This window comes from Diabrotica undecimpunctata, chromosome 1, assembly GCF_040954645.1.
Source record: "Diabrotica undecimpunctata isolate CICGRU chromosome 1, icDiaUnde3, whole genome shotgun sequence".
Classification (NCBI taxonomy): Eukaryota; Metazoa; Arthropoda; class Insecta; order Coleoptera; family Chrysomelidae; genus Diabrotica; species Diabrotica undecimpunctata.
The window spans coordinates 85,455,044-85,478,430 of NC_092803.1; the positions used below are offsets into that span (position 1 = coordinate 85,455,044).

Sequence of the window (23,387 nt, forward strand, 5' to 3'; positions counted from 1 at the left end):
CACTGATTTGAGGTCCTTTTGTATCGAAATAGCGATATATTAAATGTATCAACTAGATATATTATTAACTATATCTCAATATAACACTTGTATTGTAGCACCATAGATTGTTAAAGATCTATAAGAGTAGATTTAATGAACCTTGTATAATTAAAATTACGTTTGTTTTTAGTATTTGGTCCAAGCCTTGTACGACTTCACACCCCAAGAAGTAGGCGAACTGGAGTTCAGAAGAGGCGACGTCATCACCGTCACTGATCGCTCAGACCAGCACTGGTGGCACGGCGAAATCGGACATCGCAAAGGACTCTTTCCCGCCACCTATGTAACGCCTTATCACTCTTAAGTTATGTCAAAAACAAACGAAAAACAAAAATAACTTTATTTCCTATATTAAAAAAAAAAAATCGGAAAACGTCGGGTCTATGAATGAAAGCTGGTTCAACTTGACGATTTGTCCAAATGTGTCAAAAGCTTGACTAGAGTCTTTATTTAGTTCGTTAATTGTATTTGCAGTAAAATTCAGGCTTGATTTAATGCAAAATAGTTTAATTTAGAATAAAAGGCAGCGATATTTAAATTTCTGTTCAACATTTTATATTTTCGGACTTTTTTTTGACACTTTAAATTTTGAATAGTTACTAAAATAAATTTGGAAAAATAACATATATTTTCAATATAAACATAAAAGGACATTTTGAATACACATATTTTTTTTGGACCTGCTATCATTTTGGACAAATTTGAAAGGCATTATTTTTTTATTCGGAAAAGTTACCTAAAAATTTTTGAAAAAAAAGTATCCTATTTTATTTGATACTGATTTTTGGTGCGACATGTTAGGAAATATGGATTTTTTACAAAAAGTGTCTTTAGTTCCTGCAATATTAACTGTGGCTTGTAATAATTTAAGTCAGTTTCTGCGCTATTACATTGCATGAGGTATACTAGATATGGACTGGTATAAAGGCACTAATTGTGATTAATTTTTTTTAAGTGTGAGATTACATTGACGGACTCTTCGTCGATCAACATATTTATTAAAGAGCTTATTTTTAGACTATATACATATTATACACCTCTTACAATATAAGAGTATATTTGTGTTTTATTACTATCAAAATTATTTCTACGTACTGTACAGTTTTGTACGGAGCGTTTTCAGAATCCTGATCAAAAGGAAGATCAACAAATAGACTCTAAAGTAATATGCCGTGTTCAGTGTCTGAAACGTCAAAGAATCACAGCGCTTTAGTGGACTAGGATTTCAGAATCGATGTTTCAATAATGAAAAATCCGCAGGTTTCTTGTCTTCTGGATCACGTGGACAGAACAAAATGGACCTCACATATCACACCAACTGAAGAAATAAAAGATTTAACAGAAGATGTGCTCCAAAATTGCATTATTTAGACTATGATACAACAGAGGAAACGATTTCCAAGGGTGCTTGTGAATGACCTACAGCTCTAGAAACGCATATTAAAAGCAGGCCAGAGATCTAAATCATTGTTCTAACAAGTTCTATATAGCCTCTTTATATTTAAATAACTTCTTAAGTCTTTAAACAAAAAAGAATAGAAAAAATAGGTCTTTCGTTTAAACTAAATGTGCAATATTTATTAAATTATATTCTACGCCACTAGAATTAGTCCGACAGCAGGGTACCTATCTTCATGCATTCTATATTGTGTAAATTTTTTTGCTGAATACGAATATGTAGGTCCCCATCTCAAAAAACGGTACCAATTTTTATAAATACATTTTAAAATTTGAATAATTTAATTGACAACTAGTCTCATCGTAAAGTACGGCTAAAAATACATAAAAACTGCTATACATGTTGTATATAAAAAGTTTATAGTTTAAAAGTAGAGAAATCGAAGATTTAGTCTAACTTTTAGATAGAAAGTTTGAACCTATTTCGTCAATTTACTATTAAAAAAAAATTAAAGAAACTTTATTTTTCATTGAGTTAACAAGCAATGAACAAATAGCTTTTCGTCTTTGCAGAATCACAAACACACAGCGGGCGAGTACATGTGGACATGTTATGCGTGCTAAATAGTAGCTATTTTAAAATTTCAATAACTGCTCGATGCAGGCGAATGTCGACAACACGTCCACCCCAGTGAAGTTTCTTCTCTTTTTTCAATTTAAAATTGTCGGAATAAGATCTAACTTTTTATTTATGTACAGCTTTTAGAGAAAAATGCACCATGTAAAAATTAATAGAACTAAAAGTTAGACTAAAGCTTCTCAACTTTAAATTTTTAATAACTTTTAAACTGGACGGCCTATTGTAGAAAGATACCAACCTCAAAATCGTGTTCTTGAGTAAATTGATGTTAAAGTTCTGATGGTAATAGAAAATCCAGTTCAGATCAAAAATAGTTTAAACTTAGAACATACATAGGTTTTAAAAATGTAAATGCAACATAATTATTAACAATTAAAAAAAAATATTTACTAATATAAAAATTAATAGTATTATGTGGGTTGGTTCTTTTATGCAAAATAAAATTTATCAGATTCTGTTTAAAGATACTTTATTGCCTACAGAGATCAAAACATTAACAATAATTAAATTTCTGACGATTCCATTTTAAAATCTGGCGCACCACTGAAGCCGTCTACATCGTCTATACTGTCTGTGCCGGTAATATTTGAATAAAAATGTTTGCAATCATTCGGAATCAAATGTATCACGGATTTTATCTCTACTAGTTTTGGGTTTGATATTTGTTTTCCATTGAGCCACCCACATAGGTAGTAGTAGATCTTTAAATATTGCTGGTCGGACCACTTGTTTTTTCTAATGTCTATTTCAGCATAACTATTGTCACTCTCAATGTTTGTTCTCAAAAAAATGGAAAATGGTTTTTCTTTATCAACAAATATCACACGGGTCTGCAACTAGCTAATTTTCTTATTTTCACACCGAGTTTTCTATTTATTATTTGTTTTTCCAACTCGGCAGTATCAAAAATTTCAGTAGATAGCATTCGCCTAACTTTAAATTTGTTTTTTGTCCGACGCATTTTCGTAATTTTTATACATATAATCATCGGGCAGGTGCAGTTTTTGTTAATGTTTTATAGTGCACATTCCATGTCTGAAAAATTGGAATCATTTGGTAGGAAACTATGGCGTGATACAAGTAAACGCATGCGAATTCTTTTTAATGAAGAATGTGACTGCAACACAGCTTTAAGAATTAATGCCAGTTTAATGTTGCGGTTTTAACCGCCATAAGAATCCGACCATAAGATTAATTCAGTTATATTGTCCGATACATTTTTTTAATATGCTTTATTAAGCATGAACCTCTTAAAAAACAGAATCCTCGTTGCTAACCACGGTAATGGTAGTGTTTTTTCTACATCAAATGTTAGACACTCTATTGTTTCATTATCTTTACAAAAATTTAATATCATTCTTCATCTGGTTTCTAACCTTCTGCCAATTTTTTATATGATTGTCGTGCTCTTCCTTGAGTTTTTCTTCTTCGTTGGCAGAAAAGGCATTTTGGATTCTCCTGTGGTAGGTGTCGCATTATTGCAGATATTTTTTAAATTTTTAATCAAATTTGGTTAAAAATATACATCTGTATATTTGAAGACTAACTGGATTTTCATTTGCTTCTTTATATTCCCTGTACATCAAAGACAAAGTCATTTCTGGAGGTAGAAATAATTCAGCTTCAGAATATTGGGATCTGCGGTAATGACTTTTGTATTTTGGTATATTGTTTATTTGGTCGATTACTACTTGTCTTCGTTCATCTATCTTATTTTTTTTTTCTTGTGCTTGTCCCCTTTTATCTGTTAAACTGTTTGATCCTAGTTTCAAGAGTGCTGAATTAACCCTTTTTGTCTAAATACAGAGAGTTTTGATAAAAGTGTCACAACAGACTACGACATCTAGTTCGGAATAGTCCGTAAGTCCTTTTTTGTCTGATTCTTTTACCAGGGCACCTATATACGTTGTTTGGGCGTCATAATTACCTAATTCAAAAAAAATTTTAAAACATACTTAATGCCATAGTACATTTCTTTGAGCAGGAGCACTGAAATGTTCCATCTAATGTCTTTGCTGCTACTATTTTTCTTATCTTATTTTCATTTTTAGTTATTTTTTTATTTTGTGCTATTGTTAGATTCAGTGATTTTCGTTTTCTTCCTTTTCGGTCTTGGACTAAAATTTTCGATGTAATTATTGGTCACGATCAATCCACTATCTTCTTGCTCTGATAACGAATCACTGTTTTCACCTTCAACTGGAACGAATTCAATATTCTTATCAGAATCATATCCATCGTTAAAGATAATTCCTTCTATGTTGTAAAAAAATCAATAAATATAACACAATATACTGTAAAAACAATAAAGTCAAATTATCAAACTATAGTGAAGCCTGTTGTCATCTTCGATCCTTTTTGTACCACATGTGGACGTAATATTAACTGAACTTACTTCTTCTGGAACCTACAATATCACGAAACTGTAATAAGCTTCTATTAAGGAATAAAAATAATATGGTTTAAATATGAAAATTACTATTTTTAATTTTGCAGAAGAGAACCAACCCTCTTCATTATATACTTTCTTTCTATTCAACACCTAATAGACTATTAAAGTTTCAGAATAAAAATAGTGCATAACCTATCAATTGTTTTAAGCACTACTATTTACCTGATTCAAACATGAATTTTCTTCATCTTTGACAGATTCTTATACCATTACAAGGATCCTTGCAGATCTGTTAATATTCATTTTATTATCAAACAAAAATATGTTGAATACAATAGATGCTTTCACAACAAGATACGTTTTAACAGTGCCGAAACTAATTCTCCAACTATTACTAAATTTAATCTTACCAGCTGTGACGTTAACTCGTGTTGCAGAAAGGAACCAAACCGCTTGGATCCCGTCTGCAGGCAACTTTCCGAGTAAATTGATATGTTGGTTTGGTCCGTTCTTTAAAAGATGGCGATAGGAACTACTTGCTGGGTTGGATATTTTTTGGAGTTAAGTGTATCACCCCTATTACAATAAGAAGGTATAATAGAAAATCTCATTTTTGTGGATTGGTTCCTTTCTGCAAAAATCCGTCCAACTATAAACTTTTAATTTTTAACATAAGGTACTATAAAAATTAAAATATTCAAACTTGAAAATTTATTTATAAAAAAAAAAAATGTTTATAAAAATTGGTGGGAGACATCTTTTTAAGATGGGAGACCTACATATTTGCAGTCAGCTAAAAATTTTACACTAGAATAGTTTTCAAGTATCCACCCTTCTATGCATACAGGAAGGTAACCAGCTGCAGGACTAAATAGCATTCTCATAAAGTTGGTTTAATTAGCAAAGTCAAAAAATTTAAATAATTACAACAATATCATAGGCCAATTCTTTTTGAATTTTGGATAAGCCCCGTACATACCCTCCTAGCAACACAAACTAATCACCAAAAAACTTTCTTTCATTTTTTGTGTTTTATAATGTGATGTTTGATTTTATAAACTATACACACACACACACACACACACACACACACACACACACACACACACACACACACACACACACACACAGATATATATATATATATATATATATATATATATATATATATATATATATATATATAATCGTTTTCATCTTTCTTGGCGTGTGCGTGTAAAAACACTTGCAATAAGTTGTTTCATCTGTCTGTCCTTGTCTAAGCTCGATTCGTTCGGTTCGGAACAAATTCGAACAATGACTGACTAAAATCGACTAAAACAACATAAAATATCAATGGTAATTCCTACAATTATAAACCTATTAGCCAGCTCATTCAAGAACAATACCACAAGTCATTATTGCAATGGGTATCGGAAGAGAGAGAGAGTTAATTTATAATAAACTGGAATTTTTAAGGTGTCGAGAGTATTATTTTATGTAATGGAATTCCACACAGTAAGAGCTCAAACTATTAATTAATTAAAAACTGTTTACTTATAAAAACTATTTCATCAGCTACTTCAAACCTGCACAGATCAGGGTAACATGTTATAATAAAAAAAAAACACGTCTCTGCCAGCTATTTGTATTCGTAAAGAGGCCGAACTTATCACCGACACCGTATCGGCCAAACGCATCGGTGTTATTGCTACAATACTGGGAGACGTGAGTGGTCTCTTCATTCCCTTCTCATCGCACTTTAACATGACGAACGTGACTCGCACAATAATTGAATTACACATCTGTATATCAGAGAGAGACGAATATTAAAAATTCCGTAGTAGCTTATTTCAGGCACACGCCAAGAAGGATGAAAACGAGATATAGACATTGTTTTTTGGTAATGTTAAATGTTCTTTTAACTTTGATAATAAACGAATTACGTAAGCAAATATGAGTCCGGGATTGTAATAGTGTCTATAGTGTGTATTTATTTTTAAAATCAATTTTATATTTCATTATCAAAAATTTTAGTCATTAATAAATACAAAATATGGACATTTAAATTAGATTTCTCAATTTTGTGGTTGCCTTTACAGACTTCTATCAAAATATTACAAATTTAGACTCGACCGGTTAGGACTTAGAAAGAAGAAATGTTAAGATCTAGATCATTTTTATTTGTTAAATCTTGTTGTAAGTGCTAATATATTGAATCGCCATAGATCGCACATGTTACATACTTATTACTGTAAGATATTAAAAAAAAGCATTTATATTACATGAAAGCTTTAAATAAGAATTTTATCGAAAAAGTATATTCTTCTAAGTGACTTAAACAAGAATTATTCAATTGTTTTTATGGATTGTTAAAAAAGCATCGCGAAATAATATTGATGAAATATTTATCATAGCATTAACCATGCCCAATTAGGTTTCAAAATTATAGCTCAGTGTTCAAAGAGTAAAACGCCAATCGCCAGGGAAATAAGCAAAAAAGTATCCTGTGTATGACACTGACCCGGCCAGGCAAACGATAGTTGCTTTGAGTTGTATAGACCAGTGGTTCTCACACTTTTTTAGTCGCGACACCCTTGTAGGGTTAAAAATATTTCGAGACACACCAACCCTTAAAGCGATTTGGGAAACGACCAAAAATGAAAAAAATACAATTCTGAGGCTCATTTGATTTCAATATGAACTTTATTTGAGATCGATAAAATACAGTACATTTGAAATTCAAATATCCTTACTTAATGTGATGAATGAAACTGTTTCGATGATGTTTTCATTGTATCATTTATATTTATGGGAATATTTGAAAGTTTGACCCTCAAATCCCTTGATGCTTGAAGTTTGCTTCTGTATTTGTTTTCAATGTAAGCATATGCGGAGAAAGAAGACTCACAGAGATAAGTCGATGTGAAACACACAAGTTTTTTCACTGCAACCTTGCCAACAACATTATTTTCTAAATATACCTGCATTCAGAACACTTCTTGGGTTCCTCCACGGTATTTGAGTTTTAAACTTTTACCTTCGCTGATCTCAAGTAGATTTTGAAAAACTTTATTTGTTATTCCGACAGGTTTATTTTTTGGGTCGCACGAAAACGGTTCCATCATCCAGCTATATAAGTCATCTGAGTCAATGTCAGGAAAATAGTTTACAATACTTTCTTCCAAACCTTGCAAACGACCAATAACAATTTCAAAGAAGTTCGTTTGAGGATTGATTTCATTTGTTATAACAAATTCCTGTAATCGAGAGAAATTTGTGAGGCTCCTCTTTTCAACACATGCTTTGAAAAATGTAACTTTTTTACGCAAGTTTTTGATTTTATCTAATTGTGCTCCTCTTTTGCCTTAAGCGAAGTGGTGATTTTATTTATTATTTCGAAGGTGTCTGAAAGGTATCCCAATTTTAGCAGCCAGTTGACATCTTTTAATTCTTGGATGAAAGACTCCTCTGTAAATGTGATAATCAGTGGATCTTTTAGTTCAGATAGTCTCCCTAAAATTGTTCCCTTCGATAGCCACCGGACCTCTGTTTGGAACAAAAGATTAAAGTGATCCATATCCATATCTTCAGCGGTGAGCTTTAAAAGGCGTGCTTGAAGCGGACAGCTCTTCACATGGTTAATTATTTTCACAGAACCATCCAATACGTCTTTCAAATCTTGCAGCTTCTTTTTATTTGACAGAGAATGGCGATGTAAGATACAATAACTGTTGGAGGCATTTACTGCCACTACCTTTATCCTAGGCACCGCCCCTCTGATTTTACCAACCATTGCAGCCGCTCCATCACTGCAAATTTCCACACATTTTCTCCACTCTATCTCATTTTTTCTTATATACTCGTGAATAGTCGTTGAAAATTTCTTCACCGGTGGCATAACTTTTAAGCTCTTCACACATAAGGAGTTTTTGTTCTATTTTCATCCCGAATGGAAACCTCAAAAAAAAAACAGAAAAGCAAGTCTAGCAACGTCGGTACTTTCATCAAGCCGTAGACTGAAGAATTCACAAGTTTTTAATCTATTTATAAGCTCTCTCTCTACAAAGTCTGAAATAGTGTGAATTCTCTTGCTTATAGTGCTGTTTGACATCTGCACATTATCAATCTTCTCGATCATATCTGGACCTAACATGCATTGTACGACATCCTTCACGCAAGGTTTAATCAGTTCCTCGGCAATGGTATGGGGTTTTCCAGCTTTTGCAATCTGCAAACCAACAATAAATGACGCTTCAGTGGCGTTTTCGTTTTCATTTTTGCAGACTCTTTCCATCATGCATGACCCTGCCTGAAGAGATGAAGCAGGACATTTGAAGGTTTCTTTGGCCTTATCGGCTAAACCAGGATGATTACTTTCCAAATGTCTTTTTAATTTAGATGGAACCAAGCACCCTTTAGCAACAATTTTGTGACAATTAACGTATTGGCCTTCTGGTGCCTGTTCGTTGCCAACTTGAATAAAGCCATATAATGTGAGATAGCTAGGATCATACTTTCTTATTTTTTCCCGAATTTCTTTTTGGTAACAAACCTCCTTTCCACGAATTGAGGGAGAACAACTTGGATGAGCTGGACTCGAATTGGATCTCGTGGACATTTGCATCTTCTCCATCTTTGCTAGTTGTCACTGAATCAGTTGATTTGGATGCTTCAGTGACTTCACTACATTTCCTTTTCGGACACAGATTTCAGTCAATTTTCCATTATTCTGGAATGAAAAAAATGTCCCCAATAAAAGAGAGCAAAACATTGCCAACAATGAAAGGTATTTTTCAACCGTAATAGTTCAAGACATATTTTATGGCAAAAATAGCAACAAAAGTACATAATATTATACATATTAATTCGAATGAATATAATTACTTATGTCGTCACTTTTCTTCTGCAGTTATATCTAAAACTTTCACTTTGAAATCTAACTCTAGTTTTTACAAAACTCACTTATCGGCTGCAAGAATTAAACTGTGGAATGAATGCAGGTAGCAGTTGCGTTGTCGAATTCGGCTGTTTGTTTCTCGGTCGCCATCGAGAATACACAAGTAGAGATAGCGCAAGCACTCCTGACCACGGCGCAGTAGACGAAATTTGGTTTAATCTCCACTTCCATGCGAAACGCATTGTAATATGCACTGTATAATTCAACTTACAATAGAACCTTTCTGCCGTTTCGTGAATTTGACTCCGCCTTCGCGCAGCTCCATGGTCAGGAGTGTTTGAACTATCTTTACAAATAGTCAACATGTTTCGATTGGACAGTGGCGCAGCGGCTGGTTGTTCTACTTTTCTTAAATGTTCCACGTCACCCTTGGCAAATGCTTGAAGCACCCCAGGGTGCCGCGTCACCCACTTTGAGAACCTGTTGTATGGACCTCTATAACAAGAACCTATATGTTTCTTACAGTCGATTTTTTGGACTTAATTAGTTATTAACAAATTAAGGTCAAAGAACGGTAAATTTTCACTTTTTCGTTTATCAGCAAAAAGTAAAGCTTTTGAAACAAATTTAAGAGTAATAACGTCATATAAAAAAACCTCCAAAATCACGTTTTTTAAATGTTTTTATCCGTATTTTTTGCTTAGAAAGTTGCAGAATAGGTCAGAAATTTCGGATTTTTTATAAATGGCAATAACTGTTTTAAAAATAAACTTAGAACCTTCATATTACACGGAATGTTGGAGTGGGTCTTGTAGTGCTTAAAATATGATCACAATTTCAAAGCGATCGGCCAAATAAATTAAAAGAGATTTTATTTGTTTATCCCACATTTTTTTTTGCAATAATATAAGTCAGAAAATGGTGATTCTACGGATAGTTTATGGAAGAAGAAGAAATATTCTACCAACATTATTTAAAAAAAAATGAATAAAAATCATTTTAAATATTGTAAATGTACATGTTTTATCTGTTGTAGACGGATTTGTTTGATTGTAGTAGTTAATCCTTACACCAAATCTGTGCTTATATATATATATATATATATATATATATATATATATATATATATATATATATATATATATATATATATATTGGAGCTGAAAGTCGTATCTGCCCATCCATATTCGGTGTGTACAAACCTCTCTAAATATTTTGCATAGCATATTTATTTCAAAAATAGAAATAGAGGACTCATCGGATTTGAAAAAAATTTTTGTTAGCTTAATATTTTGATAGGCCATAATAACACCTTGTGGTCAGTACGATAGGTTTTTTTATTACTTCGACCTAATGTTATTGGGTCGACCCATGTGCCCAGATGGATACATAGCCTTACTCACAATGCATATGGATGTTCTTACGATCGGAGTGGTCGCCAATTTTTCCGACCTTGATAGTTGTGATCAGTTTGGATACCGTGAATCATCTCTGCTAGTTTGCCCAAGTAATAGCTCGGTGATTCTTCCCACTACAGTGATATCATACATATACCATACGACTCGCAGTCACGATACATTAGCTTAATGCATTCGAATTGTGTTAATATTTATTTAGTTTTCCGTTTTAAATTTGACTATTAGTGAAGTCTATTCCACATATCAATAAAAAAATCATAAATAAATAATAATTAAAACAGTAAATACATAAAATATTAAACTATTTTCATCAATTTATTATATATATATATATATATATATATATATATATATATATATATATATATATATATATTTCTAAAGTATTCAACTCGTGAATTCAGAGGTTTAATCTGTCATTCAGGTTGGCAAATAAAAAAAGAAGTCAACTACTTCATAAGTTTATTGAAGACGTTTCGCTTTATATTTCTAAAGCTTCATCAGTTCTCTAAAATATAACAAATGACATTGAGTTTATAAGAAATACAGATATAGTTCATAACTTACAACTCAATATGTAGTATGTTATCGATGTTATCATATCTACTGTACACTTTACTCCTTATTTAAAACTAACTTAACCAAAAAAGAAAAAATAAAAAAACAAAAACAAAAACACACAAACTTTGCAGAAAATAATGTTCATATTCGTAGATATGAATATTTAAAAAATTTTAAACGAACATTTGGCTTCATTTAGATGGTTCTCCACTGAAGACCAACAAAGTTCTGATTTATTGCAATCTAAGCAAACTACTTGACGCGATACCGAAAATTTTTTTAAGGGCCATGTGTCACCATATTCCAAGGTTTGAGACAATTATGAACTTCTACAGGGGACATTGCATAATTAGTTGGACAGGTGGAATTTATATGGCGGAAATATTTGATATATTATTTTTAATTTATGTTTTAATGAAACTTGGAAATAGGGGATAATTTTGTTATTATTTTGAACAAAAAATACGCCAACTTTTAACTGAAGAATAATTGGTATCATTTATTTCGTAAGATGAGAGAGTGGTAAACCTGGCTCAAATTGTCGATGTCGGTTCTTTTGTTTATTGCCGATAAGTTCTTGAGGATCTCACACATTTCAATAAAGGAGCGTTTCTGATGGTTGTTTTGTTTCGCCAGTATTTTGGTATTTGTGAAATCAATGTGATGTTTAGTGGAAATGGCGTGTTGTGCAAGGGCACAAGAGGGTTTGGAAAGTCTGATGTCGCTTTTGTGTGAAGTTATACGCCCTAGAAGAGATCGACTAGTCTGGCCAATGTAGCAGGAGTTGCATTCTGAACAAGGTATCTTATAGACAACATTAGTATGCTCTAACGAGCTTAGTGGAGTTTTAGACTTGGAGAATAACTTTCCAATGGTTTTAGTATTTTTTAGGGATATTTTGACGGGTAAGTTTTTGAATAGTTTAGTAAGCTTGTTCGTAATTTGTGGGAAATAGGGAAGAGAAGCATATTTTGTGGCTGGTTTTGGGGTTAACGGGGAAATGTTTGTCTGTATGCTATTGGATATGGAGGCTAGTATTGCACCGTTGGGTGCTTCCGAAATAGAATGACCATAGCTTTTAGAGAAAAGATATCTGTTGATGATGGATATGGGGTAAGAGTTATCAATGAGAATGGATTTGAGTAAATCCAAGGATTCCCTCTTGTATGTACTCTAAGAGTACATACGTTGACCCATACGCGGTACAAGAGGGAATCCTTGGATTTACTCAAATCCATTCTCATTGATAACTCTTACCCCATATCCATCATCAACAGATATCTTTTCTCTAAAAGCTATGGTCATTCTATTTCGGAAGCACCCAACGGTGCAATACTAGCCTCCATATCCAATAGCATACAGACAAACATTTCCCCGTTAACCCCAAAACCAGCCACAAAATATGCTTCTCTTCCCTATTTCCCACAAATTACGAACAAGCTTACTAAACTATTCAAAAACTTACCCGTCAAAATATCCCTAAAAAAATACTAAAACCATTGGAAAGTTATTCTCCAAGTCTAAAACTCCACTAAGCTCGTTAGAGCACACTAATGTTGTCTATCAGATACCTTGTTCAGAATGCAACTCCTGCTACATTGGCCAGACTAGTCGATCTCTTCTAGGGCGTATAACTTCACACAAAAGCGACATCAGACTTTCCAAACCCTCTTGTGCCCTTGCACAACACGCCATTTCCACTAAACATCACATTGATTTCACAAATACCAAAATACTGGCGAAACAAAACAACCATCAGAAACGCTCCTTTATTGAAATGTGTGAGATCCTCAAGAACTCATCGGCAATAAACAAAAGAACCGACATCGACAATTTGAGCCAGGTTTACCACTCTCTCATCTTACGAAATAAATGATACCAATTATTCTTCAGTTAAAAGTTGGCGTATTTTTTGTTCAAAATAATAACAAAATTATCCCCTATTTCCAAGTTTCATTAAAACATAAATTAAAAATAATATATCAAATATTTCCGCCATATAAATTCCACCTGTCCAACTAATTATGCAATGTCCCCTGTAGAAGTTCATAATTGTCTCAAACCTTGGAATTTGGTGACACATGGCCCTTAAAAAAATTTTCGGTATCGCGTCAAGTAGTTTGCTTAGATTGCAATAAATCAGAACTTTGTTGGTCTTCAGTGGAGAACCATCTAAATGAAGCCAAATGTTCGTTTAAAATTTTTTAAATATTCATATCTACGAATATGAACATTATTTTCTGCAAAGTTTGTGTGTTTTTTGTTTTTGTTTTTTATTTTTTCTTTTTTGGTTAAGTTAGTTTTAAATAAGGAGTAAAGTGTACAGTAGATATGATAACATCGATAACATACTACATATTGAGTTGTAAGTTATGAACTATATCTGTATTTCTTATAAACTCAATGTCATTTGTTATATTTTAGAGAACTGATGAAGCTTTAGAAATATAAAGCGAAACGTCTTCAATAAACTTATGAAGTAGTTGACTTCTTTTTTTATTTGCCAACCTGAATGACCGATTAAATCTCTGAATTCACGAGTTGAATACTTTAAAAATATAAATTGACGGTCGTAGTCTTTACAATGTCTACTTATATATATATATATATATATATATATATATATATATATATATATATATATATATATATATATATATATACACATTCATGAGACAATAGTCATAATATCATTAGTATATTGATATGTGTAGAAAACTTAAAGATATTTCGCAAGCCTTAAAGTGCTAATTATTAGTATTGTTTTTGTATAAGAGATTACCCCTCGTTCAATAAGTCCCGGTTCTAAATAGTAAAACAACATTTATTTTGCATAAGTTATTATTTATTCAGTCGATCGGATAGCCAAGCGGGCTGGGCGGCTGGCTTCTCCTTCGCTTCACTGCGAGAGATGTCAGTTCAATCCCCAGCTCGGTGTACAGAAAACAAAAAGGCTAACGCAGCAGTTTAAAATTCTAAATGAATCTGCGGCTTAGTCTAGAATATGCTGGTATCTGATCGGCCTATGGTGGAGCAGTACGGCAAGAGATAAGAGCTTGCGGCTTGGTGATACTTCTCCATAGATCCCTACCGGAAGGGCGTGTGCCGCCTAAATACCGGGTATATATATATATATATATATATATATATATATATATATATATATATATATATATATATATATATATATATATATATATATATATATATATATATTATTTATTCATCAAAATAATCTCCTTTAGCGGCGATACACTCATTCCAACTGGAAAACAGTTTTCTTATACCCAAATGTTCATGTATTATAGTCAAAATGCTACCCTTTGATAACCTTAGAGTGTCAGCTATTTCTTGCAACTTCACTTTGCGGTTTTCCATTATAATTTTCAGCATTTTTCGATGTTTTCGGGAAAAGCTGCTTCATTTGGCCTTTCGGAGAGCTCAGCAACATTGGTGTCGGTACGACCGTGTTTGAATCCAGTAAACCATCTTTTAATGGTTGTAATCGATGGAGCAGAGTTCCAGTAATACTTGTTGAGCCATTACTCAGTTTTGACGTTATTTTTTCCCTGATGTTTATCAAATAACATTGATAAATCAACACACACAATTCCTTTGAATCCGTTGTTTGTAAAAATTACAAAAGTAGCGTCAGTTCAAACACTGTAACTTGGTAAATAATAATCCGAATGACATGAACATTTTGACAGTATGCTTTTGAAGGTTAGGACTATCTAAATGTTAAATGGAAAATGTAGACCTGTAATATAGCCATTTGAGTATTGTTAATTGTAATACCAAGATTTTATATTCCGTCTTCTGTAAATTTGTTACCTTTCTTAGCCTTGGCACTATATTAACAGTTTTCGACACATTACATCTTCACGCTAACACCAAGAGATTTTCTTCCTAAGCGGTCGAACTCAGAAAGGTTCCAATGTTCGTGACAGAGGGGAGTAGTAGAATCCATAAAATCAATAATAGATCTGAACGAACTCCTTAGATTGAGTGAGGAAATCGTCTTTAGGACATTGCACCTTGACGCTAACACCAAGAGATTTCTTCCTAAGCTATCGAACTCACGAATCTTCCTGGCAGGGGAGTGGTAGAGTTCATAAAATTTGATCTGCGAAAATTCATCATTGCAATATTGGTTAACAATAACTAATTACGTTGAAACTGAGCTATCTCTACATAACATTTTTTTTTCTTTTTATGTCTTTTATTGGACAACTTTATTTTGAAACCTAGTAATATAAAATGAATGAAGTGATGCATATTTACATGCCGAATTAAAATTTTTTATATACATTTTGTAGATTTCGCCTAAATTTTTACTTAGTTTTAGAAATAACTGTTATGTTAATGTTTTGATAACAAAACTTCTGTTTACTTTGTTCAATTTTTGGTCTAAGAAATCATATATAATGCAAAGTACTTGTAGTAAATTTATTGATAGTTTGTGAATAAAATAAGTATTTAAAAGGGAAATTCCCATTGGTTGGTTGTATACCATAGTTTAAAAAAACTTTAGGCACAAAGTATTTTAACATGTGCTCAAAAGTTTTGATGCATTTTTGTTAACATTAGGGCTCGGAATAATTTTTAAAAAAATTTAATGATCCCCAAGCGCATACAAACATTTTAAACTCTTCTTAATTAAAACTTATCGAAAATTGAACAAATTGTAGTAGTTTTCTGTATCTAAATTCATAGTCTGTTTTTTAATTTCTTATAGTAATAGTCAACGAAAAAGTAGCTTTGAGGAACAAACAGTCCATAAGAAAACACCAATTAATGAATAATTAATAAATACATAAGCTGGTCAATTTTTGATGGTTACTAGTGTAGTTTTTAGTTGTTCTTTGATTAACTTTTTACAAGTAGTTTTTTTCTGGCGATATGTATAACATTATACCAGTATACTGTAGATGTCTAAATTATGTGTAAGGTATAGGTATTGAAAACAAAGTTTATTTGAGAGAATGGGAGCTATATTGTTGATCGTTGATCCGTATATCGTTTACCACTTGGTTGACGTCCATGAGTATTTATGTAACAATGCCAATTGTATACTCTTGTACTGATTAAAAAGAGCTTTTCAATTGTATATACAATATTGAAAATCATAACTGTTTACTTGGCTTTTCAAGTCGAGCCGTTTTCTCCTACCGAGTGTTTATATCGTTTGGCTGTTTTCTGTGAGTTCTAGATTGCAGCGCATTAAACTTAGTCAATATTGACTGATTTTAAAGATTGACTGATATAATAGGTGTATTATTACAACTATGATGCTAATTATTTTAAAATTACACAGTTAACTATGGAAAATCGACCTTCTGAGTACCTAGTGAAAAGTGACACGCTGTGGTTTTGTTTATACTTTGTTCCATGTATTGATCAGTTTTGTCAAGATGCCATTATATATTTCTTTATTATTACTATTATATCTTTTAATGTAGTTTATATGTAATGCATATTTTATTCAGATTCAGCATTTTTTGTATATATAAATCTTAATTTTTTGCCAAATTCGGATTGTATGCATTTTTATTAGGTTCGCACTTGTTTCATTTATTTTTAATTTGACATGCGCTGACTTTTGTCGGTTTATATGTAAATACTAACGTAGTATAATACTATTAAGATGTAAGTGCATATTTAGTAAATATATGTTATATACAATTTCGGCATTTTTATTGTTGTTTTGAAGTACAAGAACTATTTACCCCAAGAACTGAGGTTCAAAATAAATGGATACTAAATAATAATAAGTGATGCCTATACTAAAACAATTTTTATTGAAGGTGATTAATTGGCAACATCGCATCTACAGCGACGAAAAAATATTTCCCTTATCAACTTTGCATAATCGTACCAAAATAAGATTTTAATTATTTATTAAAATACATACGTAATTACGTAAAAATTAAATCTAAGACCGATCTAATTATTAAATTATCATGTGTGTTTTGGAAGGTAAAGTATAATCCATATAAGAAGACAGATTAGTAATTAGGCGATGATCAAACGGCATCAAACAATTTTTAAAATTTAATTTTAATCACTTAAAAAGTAAATTATTTAATTTTATATATTTTATGTTCCGTAAGAATATTTGATTTTGTTCCGTTAAAAGCAAATGAAATGAATATGATATTTGTATACACATTTGGAATTTTATTTACGGAACATAGGATTTTTAATACAATTACTAAGATTCCCTGATTTGCAATTAACCAATGTAAATTTCTATATAACGTCGCGATGTTTTATAACTAATTTATTTGTTCCACTGGTCCCTCTGTTGTTTGTAGTAGCGTATGTGGCACGCCGACAGTGTTGCTCCCCATTTTTCCTGAAAGTCCGTTTTTGTGCAGATAATAAATAATGTTTTATTTACATCAATAATTTTGTTTGTGTTCATTAGGTATTATTTGAATTATTAAATTTATACTTAAATACATTTATTATTCCAAATATTCTTTATACTTACAAATTAAAATAGGTGATATATTATTAAAAAATTTAAAGCCCAAAATAAGATTGAAAGACCATAGGAAATATATCAAAGATAAACATTGCAAACTGGAGAGATAAGATTCAGGACCAGAGAAAGAGTGGAAAAAGATAGTGGACAAAACAAAAACACGTTGAGTCATCGGCTTATATATATATATATATATATATATATATATATATATATATATATATATATATATATATATATATATATATATATATATATACAGGGTGAGTCACCACTAACGAGACGGAAGATTACAGCGAAACGGTAAAAGATTTTAAAAAAAATTATAGTTTGAAGGTTGATAGGGGCTACATTTTAAAATTATTTTGAAATATACAAGGCGCCCCAATAAAGTGCGGCGTATCAAAGTTATATTTTATCTTATGGGACACCCTATATTTTATTACATTTTCTAATTGTCTGCAAAAAATAAGGAATAGTTTCATAAGACTTCCGTATACCTATGTACAGAGTATTCTGAGTTATGTCGAATATTCTTAAAATGTAAAGCTTTAAACGAAGACTCATTCCTAACTTATTTAAGAAATTCTAATAAAATTGGTTATACCTCTAAATAGTTGGATATTGGTTGAATGTATTTCATGATTAATTATTAAACATTTATTTACAGGGTGTTCAAAATTTGCAGTTTTATTATTGGATTATTCAATGTGTAATATAAGGCTTATTTTAAATGGAACACACTGTATAAATGAATTATTATATTAAAAAAAATTTCCACTTTAGAATGGTATATGGATGTCCTATAACTAGGAGTGATAGATTTTGTGTAATTTAAAATTTTCTTTTCGATTTCAAAATATTTATAGTTGTTACTCTCGATTTTTAAACCCATCAGTATGACATATTTGTTATAAATGAAACCAATGTAATTGTAAACAAATATGTATACTTTATACTTTTACTTGCTGATACACAACGAATCAGAAAGAATTTTAATAAAACAAATAATACAAAATGAACATAAATAATACAAAATAAACCACAACTTACATTATAAGCAAAAAAAAATTTTTAAAGACTCATTCTCGACTTATTTAAGCAATTATAACAAATTTTCTCTTACAGCGAAATAGTTGGGTAATGGTTAAATTTATTCCATTATTGATTATTAAACATTTATTTACAGGGTGTTAAAAACTTTGGCTCAATTTTGGATTATTCAATATCTAATATGAGGCTTATTTTAAATGTCCATGAATATTAATTAATCGTAATACTAAAAAAAGTTTCCTCTTTTGAATGATATAAAGATGTCCTATGCTTAAGTCTCATAGTTTTTGCGTAATCTACAATTATTTAATCTCTTCATCGGTATACACATTGATTTTAAAACAAAAGATATAGTTAGTTAATGTCATTGTATGACATTGTCATTTTCTGACATTATGGTCTGGTAATTGTCAAAATAGAAACATTCGTGTGTAATATTTAACTTTGATTGTTCCTAAAAATGAAGAATTACGCTATCCATGAGAGTCGACATGGTACTTTGCATTGGAGAATGTTTGGAAAATTGTCTCTTAGCTTCTAAAGTTTAAGTATCCTGATAGAAGACACCCACAAAAGGAAGTTCCATCGTGTTGATGGTCTTCCTTTTGATATACAAATATAGATACCTTTATATTCATTAGTACTGGTTTGTTGTAAGTTCTATACCTTCTAAAATACTCTGCCTTAAAGAACCACCAGGATCATCACATTAGATTAAACGAAAATTGGTGGAAAAATCCCTTCATGAAGTTGTCCATCCGGTACAGAATTGTAGCCAATGGAGACAGCAAGCTAACAATATTTAGAGTGTCTCCACCCACACCTTAACAAGGGCTTAAGGAATGAGGAGGTGGAGGATATTTGTTGCCAATACTTTACCAAAGAAAATTATAAAAATAAACAAGTGTCAGGATATCTGTATTTTATTTTGTTGTTTTTGGGACTTTGGTCTGTTAATGTATTGGAAAACAGATATAATCATAAAATATTAAATAAAAACTTTCCTGTACCATAATATATTCTCTCTCTGTATCAGATAATATCAGATAATAAAAACTTATTCTATGCCAAAAAATATATTCTCCCTGTCCAAAAATATAGTATACACTTACACATTTTTATATATAAATGTATAACTTATTTCATATTTTATTACTATATTTACTTTTCATTAAAAGCATACTTTTTGAATTTTGGCGCCTAAAATTCAAAGTATATTTTTTGAATTTGCCGCTAAATGAAATTAGATTTGGCCCGTCCGTATTTGGCGCTAGAAGGTCTCTCCCAAAACTTTTTATGAGAGTTAGCTTATTAGGGAGGTACATACTCTGGAGAAACTTGTCTCAAATAAACCCACTTGTCAAGCTTGAATAGTTAAAGGATTAGATAGAACGACTTGCCTGCGGGCGGTGCCGATTGCCAATAAGAAAGTATTAAAAATATTAAATTGTCTGTCAGACGAAGCCGGACCAGTTAAGGATTAAAACTGGGTAAAGTGATTTAAAACAACTTTTGAACTGAGTTCTTCATATTTCTTGTCAAAGTTGCAATTAAAATTTTTATGCGAACTACAGAACGAAAAGAATTATTAATTTTGGAATTTATTCAGGCGGATTTCCTGTGACTGTTCTAAAATTGATGACAGACGAAACATAACAAGCATATACCTTAAATTTGTAAACCGAGCAAGAAAACTTACAGACCGAAATACTCAGGATTTAATTTGTTCACCGGAAATTTCACCGCAAGGAGTATAAGTCAATTAGTATTACTGAAGTTATCACACAACTTTTTCTGCAAAAATCCGAACACCACCTCTAACATACAAATATAGTCGTTTTTCACAGATCCGCCATGGTATATTAGTTCGTGAACCATTTACAGTTTATATGGATGCCTCTTTTTTAAATATTTTCATATCTGTTTTTTGAGTGATAATTTGAGTGATTTCGCAATGACGAGCTACGCTTCCGCTTGATACAGGTTGATCTATAACGTATTGTAATATAACATTTATCTTTGTGAATTTTGTAGTGGATTTTCTACCAGAGCGCTTTTTATTTTGAATGCTGCCAGTTTAAAAAAATACTTACTTCAAGAAAAAGAAAAAACAAAGTTTTTAATTCCAAACAACTTTTCATAATAACAATTTTCGATATTGTGAAATATAAAGGTACTTTACTCTTGAGCTAAATTCATAATTTTTGACGTATAATATTTATAAAATTTATATATAATATTTATAATGGTTGCATCAAAGAATATAGACGCATATAGAAGGACAGTTCAAATGGGTGAGAGTTGCCAGATGCGATTTTCTAAATCCCCCACTTAGAAACTGAAATTCCCCCAAATTTAAGCTCAAATCTCCCAAATTTTGTCGCATAATTATAATTTTTATAAATTTGAAAAGACTGTAGACTGGAACACACTGTACTATAATTGTTTATACTATTAATACTAAAACAATGAATTAGAATAATTTTTCATACTAAAACAATGACAACAATGTTACTTCACGATTTATAAAAACTGATAACAACCATGATAACAACAACCTGACGAGTTTAAATTTTCCTAATACAGCTAAAAATACGACACCGTGACACCGATGCGGAGCTACTCGATCTTTCATAGGCGTCAACATGGTACATTAACAAGAAAAATATAATCGTAACTACATTGAGAATTTTAGAATTATATTAATTAAATAAGCAACGATATTTTTACGTTGTGTTCTACGTTCTACGTGTTGTGTCCGTACACACTTTGTAAATATCTTGACTATCTTGGATGATGTCTTCAGGATTGAAATGAATGTACTCGTAATGTGTAAATTACATCTTATATTTTTTTGATAAAAAATGTAGTACTTCTTCTTCTTCTTCTTCTTCTTTTTGGCTTTTATTCTTCTGAATAATCAGCCAGTACATTTGTTTTGTTAATTTTTGGGCCACTGTCGTGAGTCTGAGAATATCTCATGCCCTATTATCAATTATCATTGACATATAGACATTTTTTTTCTACAAATCTACATTTTATTTATGTTTTCTATTTTCTTATCGTTGGTTTAAATGTTAATATTGGATAGGTTATTATTAAGGTTATAATTTTATATGGTTGATCTGTAGGAATCTGATAAGAATTTTGATAATTTTAGGGTTAATCTCGCATAGAAGCATTGGTATGTTAATTGGGGTTTTAATATTAATTTTGATCAGCTCCTGATAGACATCATAATCTTTTATTTTGTTTATTGGGCATTCCCAAAATATGTGTTCTAGTGTATCCATTTGCCCACATTCACAGTATGGGTTATCGCGAATGTTGATTTTATATAAATGTACTCCTGTCAGGCAATGACCACTCCTCATTCTAATAATGGTAGTAATATGCCGCCTATCTATGTATGGGATTGTGTCAAACCATGGTTTATTAGGAAAAAATTTTGTATGTTGTTATACCACTTGCCTTTATATTGAAAAGAATTTAACCAATTATTTTGATGCATAGAACATATTTTATTTTTTAATAATGGCATGATATCCAAGTTACTTAATCGAATTTTAGCAGGAATATTTAATTCAGCCCCAATCTTTGCCAGTTTGTCAGCTATTTCATTTCCCTTGATATCATTATGTCCAGGAATCCAACATAATCTAATATCTTTTCCATATTTATTTAAATAGTATAGTTTCTTTTTAACTTGCAAGACTCTGTAATCTTTTGTTGCAGTTATCATATTGTTATTAATGTTGTCTATAGCGCTCTTTGAGTCCGTAAATATTATAGCTTTATCAAAACTTTTTTCCTCACAAATCATTAGACCCTTTTGAATAGCTATTATTTCTGCTGTACAGATATTAATAAGTGAAGGAATTTTTTCAGAAAAGGAATAATTTATACTAGGTATGTGTATTCCTATGCCCGTTTTGGCTTCCTCAAGGTTTTGATTTTTTTGTTTTTTTGAAGCATCTGTAAATATTTGTATGTAATTATAGTAATACGAATTTACAAAATTGTAATATTCCCAAAGGTTATGGGAACTATTTTTTTTTAATAATGTTTTTATAATTGGTATATTATAAGTGTAGATATCATATTCATTTGAGTAGCAGGCTGGTATGTCACTTGTGTTCATTGATGGTAAAAACTTTTTAACTTCTGTTAGAGCGTCAATCAAATATGTTGGATTTTTTCCCTTCCAATATCCTTGTTGATAACCATGATATTTTTTTAAGTCTAGAAGCATATTTAATAATGAGTGATTTGGAGTTGTGCTAATCTTTGCTATGTATTTCGTGGCAATCCATTTAAATCTATGGTGTAGATCGATAGTTGCACTTTCTGCTAAAATGACATTAGTGGGAGTAGATTTCATCATCCCATGTGTTGTTCTTAAAGCTTGGAATTGTATTCGGTTTAATTTCATAAAATTTTGTTGAGAGAAGTTATTAATTATACTATTAATTATTCTTGGGTCTGATCCCCACCATACTCTACAAAGAGCACGT

At 31.2% G+C, this 23,387-nt stretch overlaps 2 protein-coding genes across 2 annotated transcripts in view; one reads left to right on the forward strand and one right to left on the reverse strand.

Annotated features, from left to right (window-relative positions):
- Window positions 1-17,015, forward strand: part of drk (growth factor receptor-bound protein 2 drk) — a 76,028-nt gene extending 59,013 nt beyond the window's left edge. Inside the window, exon 5 of the mRNA XM_072544768.1 lies at window positions 173-17,015. Coding sequence (XP_072400869.1) covers window positions 173-346 — 174 coding nt within the window. The 3' untranslated portion in view covers window positions 347-17,015. The remainder of the gene's footprint in view (window positions 1-172) is intronic.
- LOC140432855 (zinc finger BED domain-containing protein 5-like) lies at window positions 8,413-9,087 on the reverse strand. Its single transcript, XM_072520997.1, has one exon. It carries the CDS (start codon window positions 9,085-9,087, stop codon window positions 8,413-8,415), a length of 675 nt encoding a protein of 224 aa, XP_072377098.1.
- Window positions 17,016-23,387: the final 6,372 nt, after the last annotated feature.

Excerpts from the sequence above, each read along its gene's own strand:
- LOC140432855 (XM_072520997.1), bottom strand. The coding sequence starts at position 9,087 with ATGGAGAAGATGCAAATGTCCACGAGATCCAATTCGAGTCCAGCTCAT.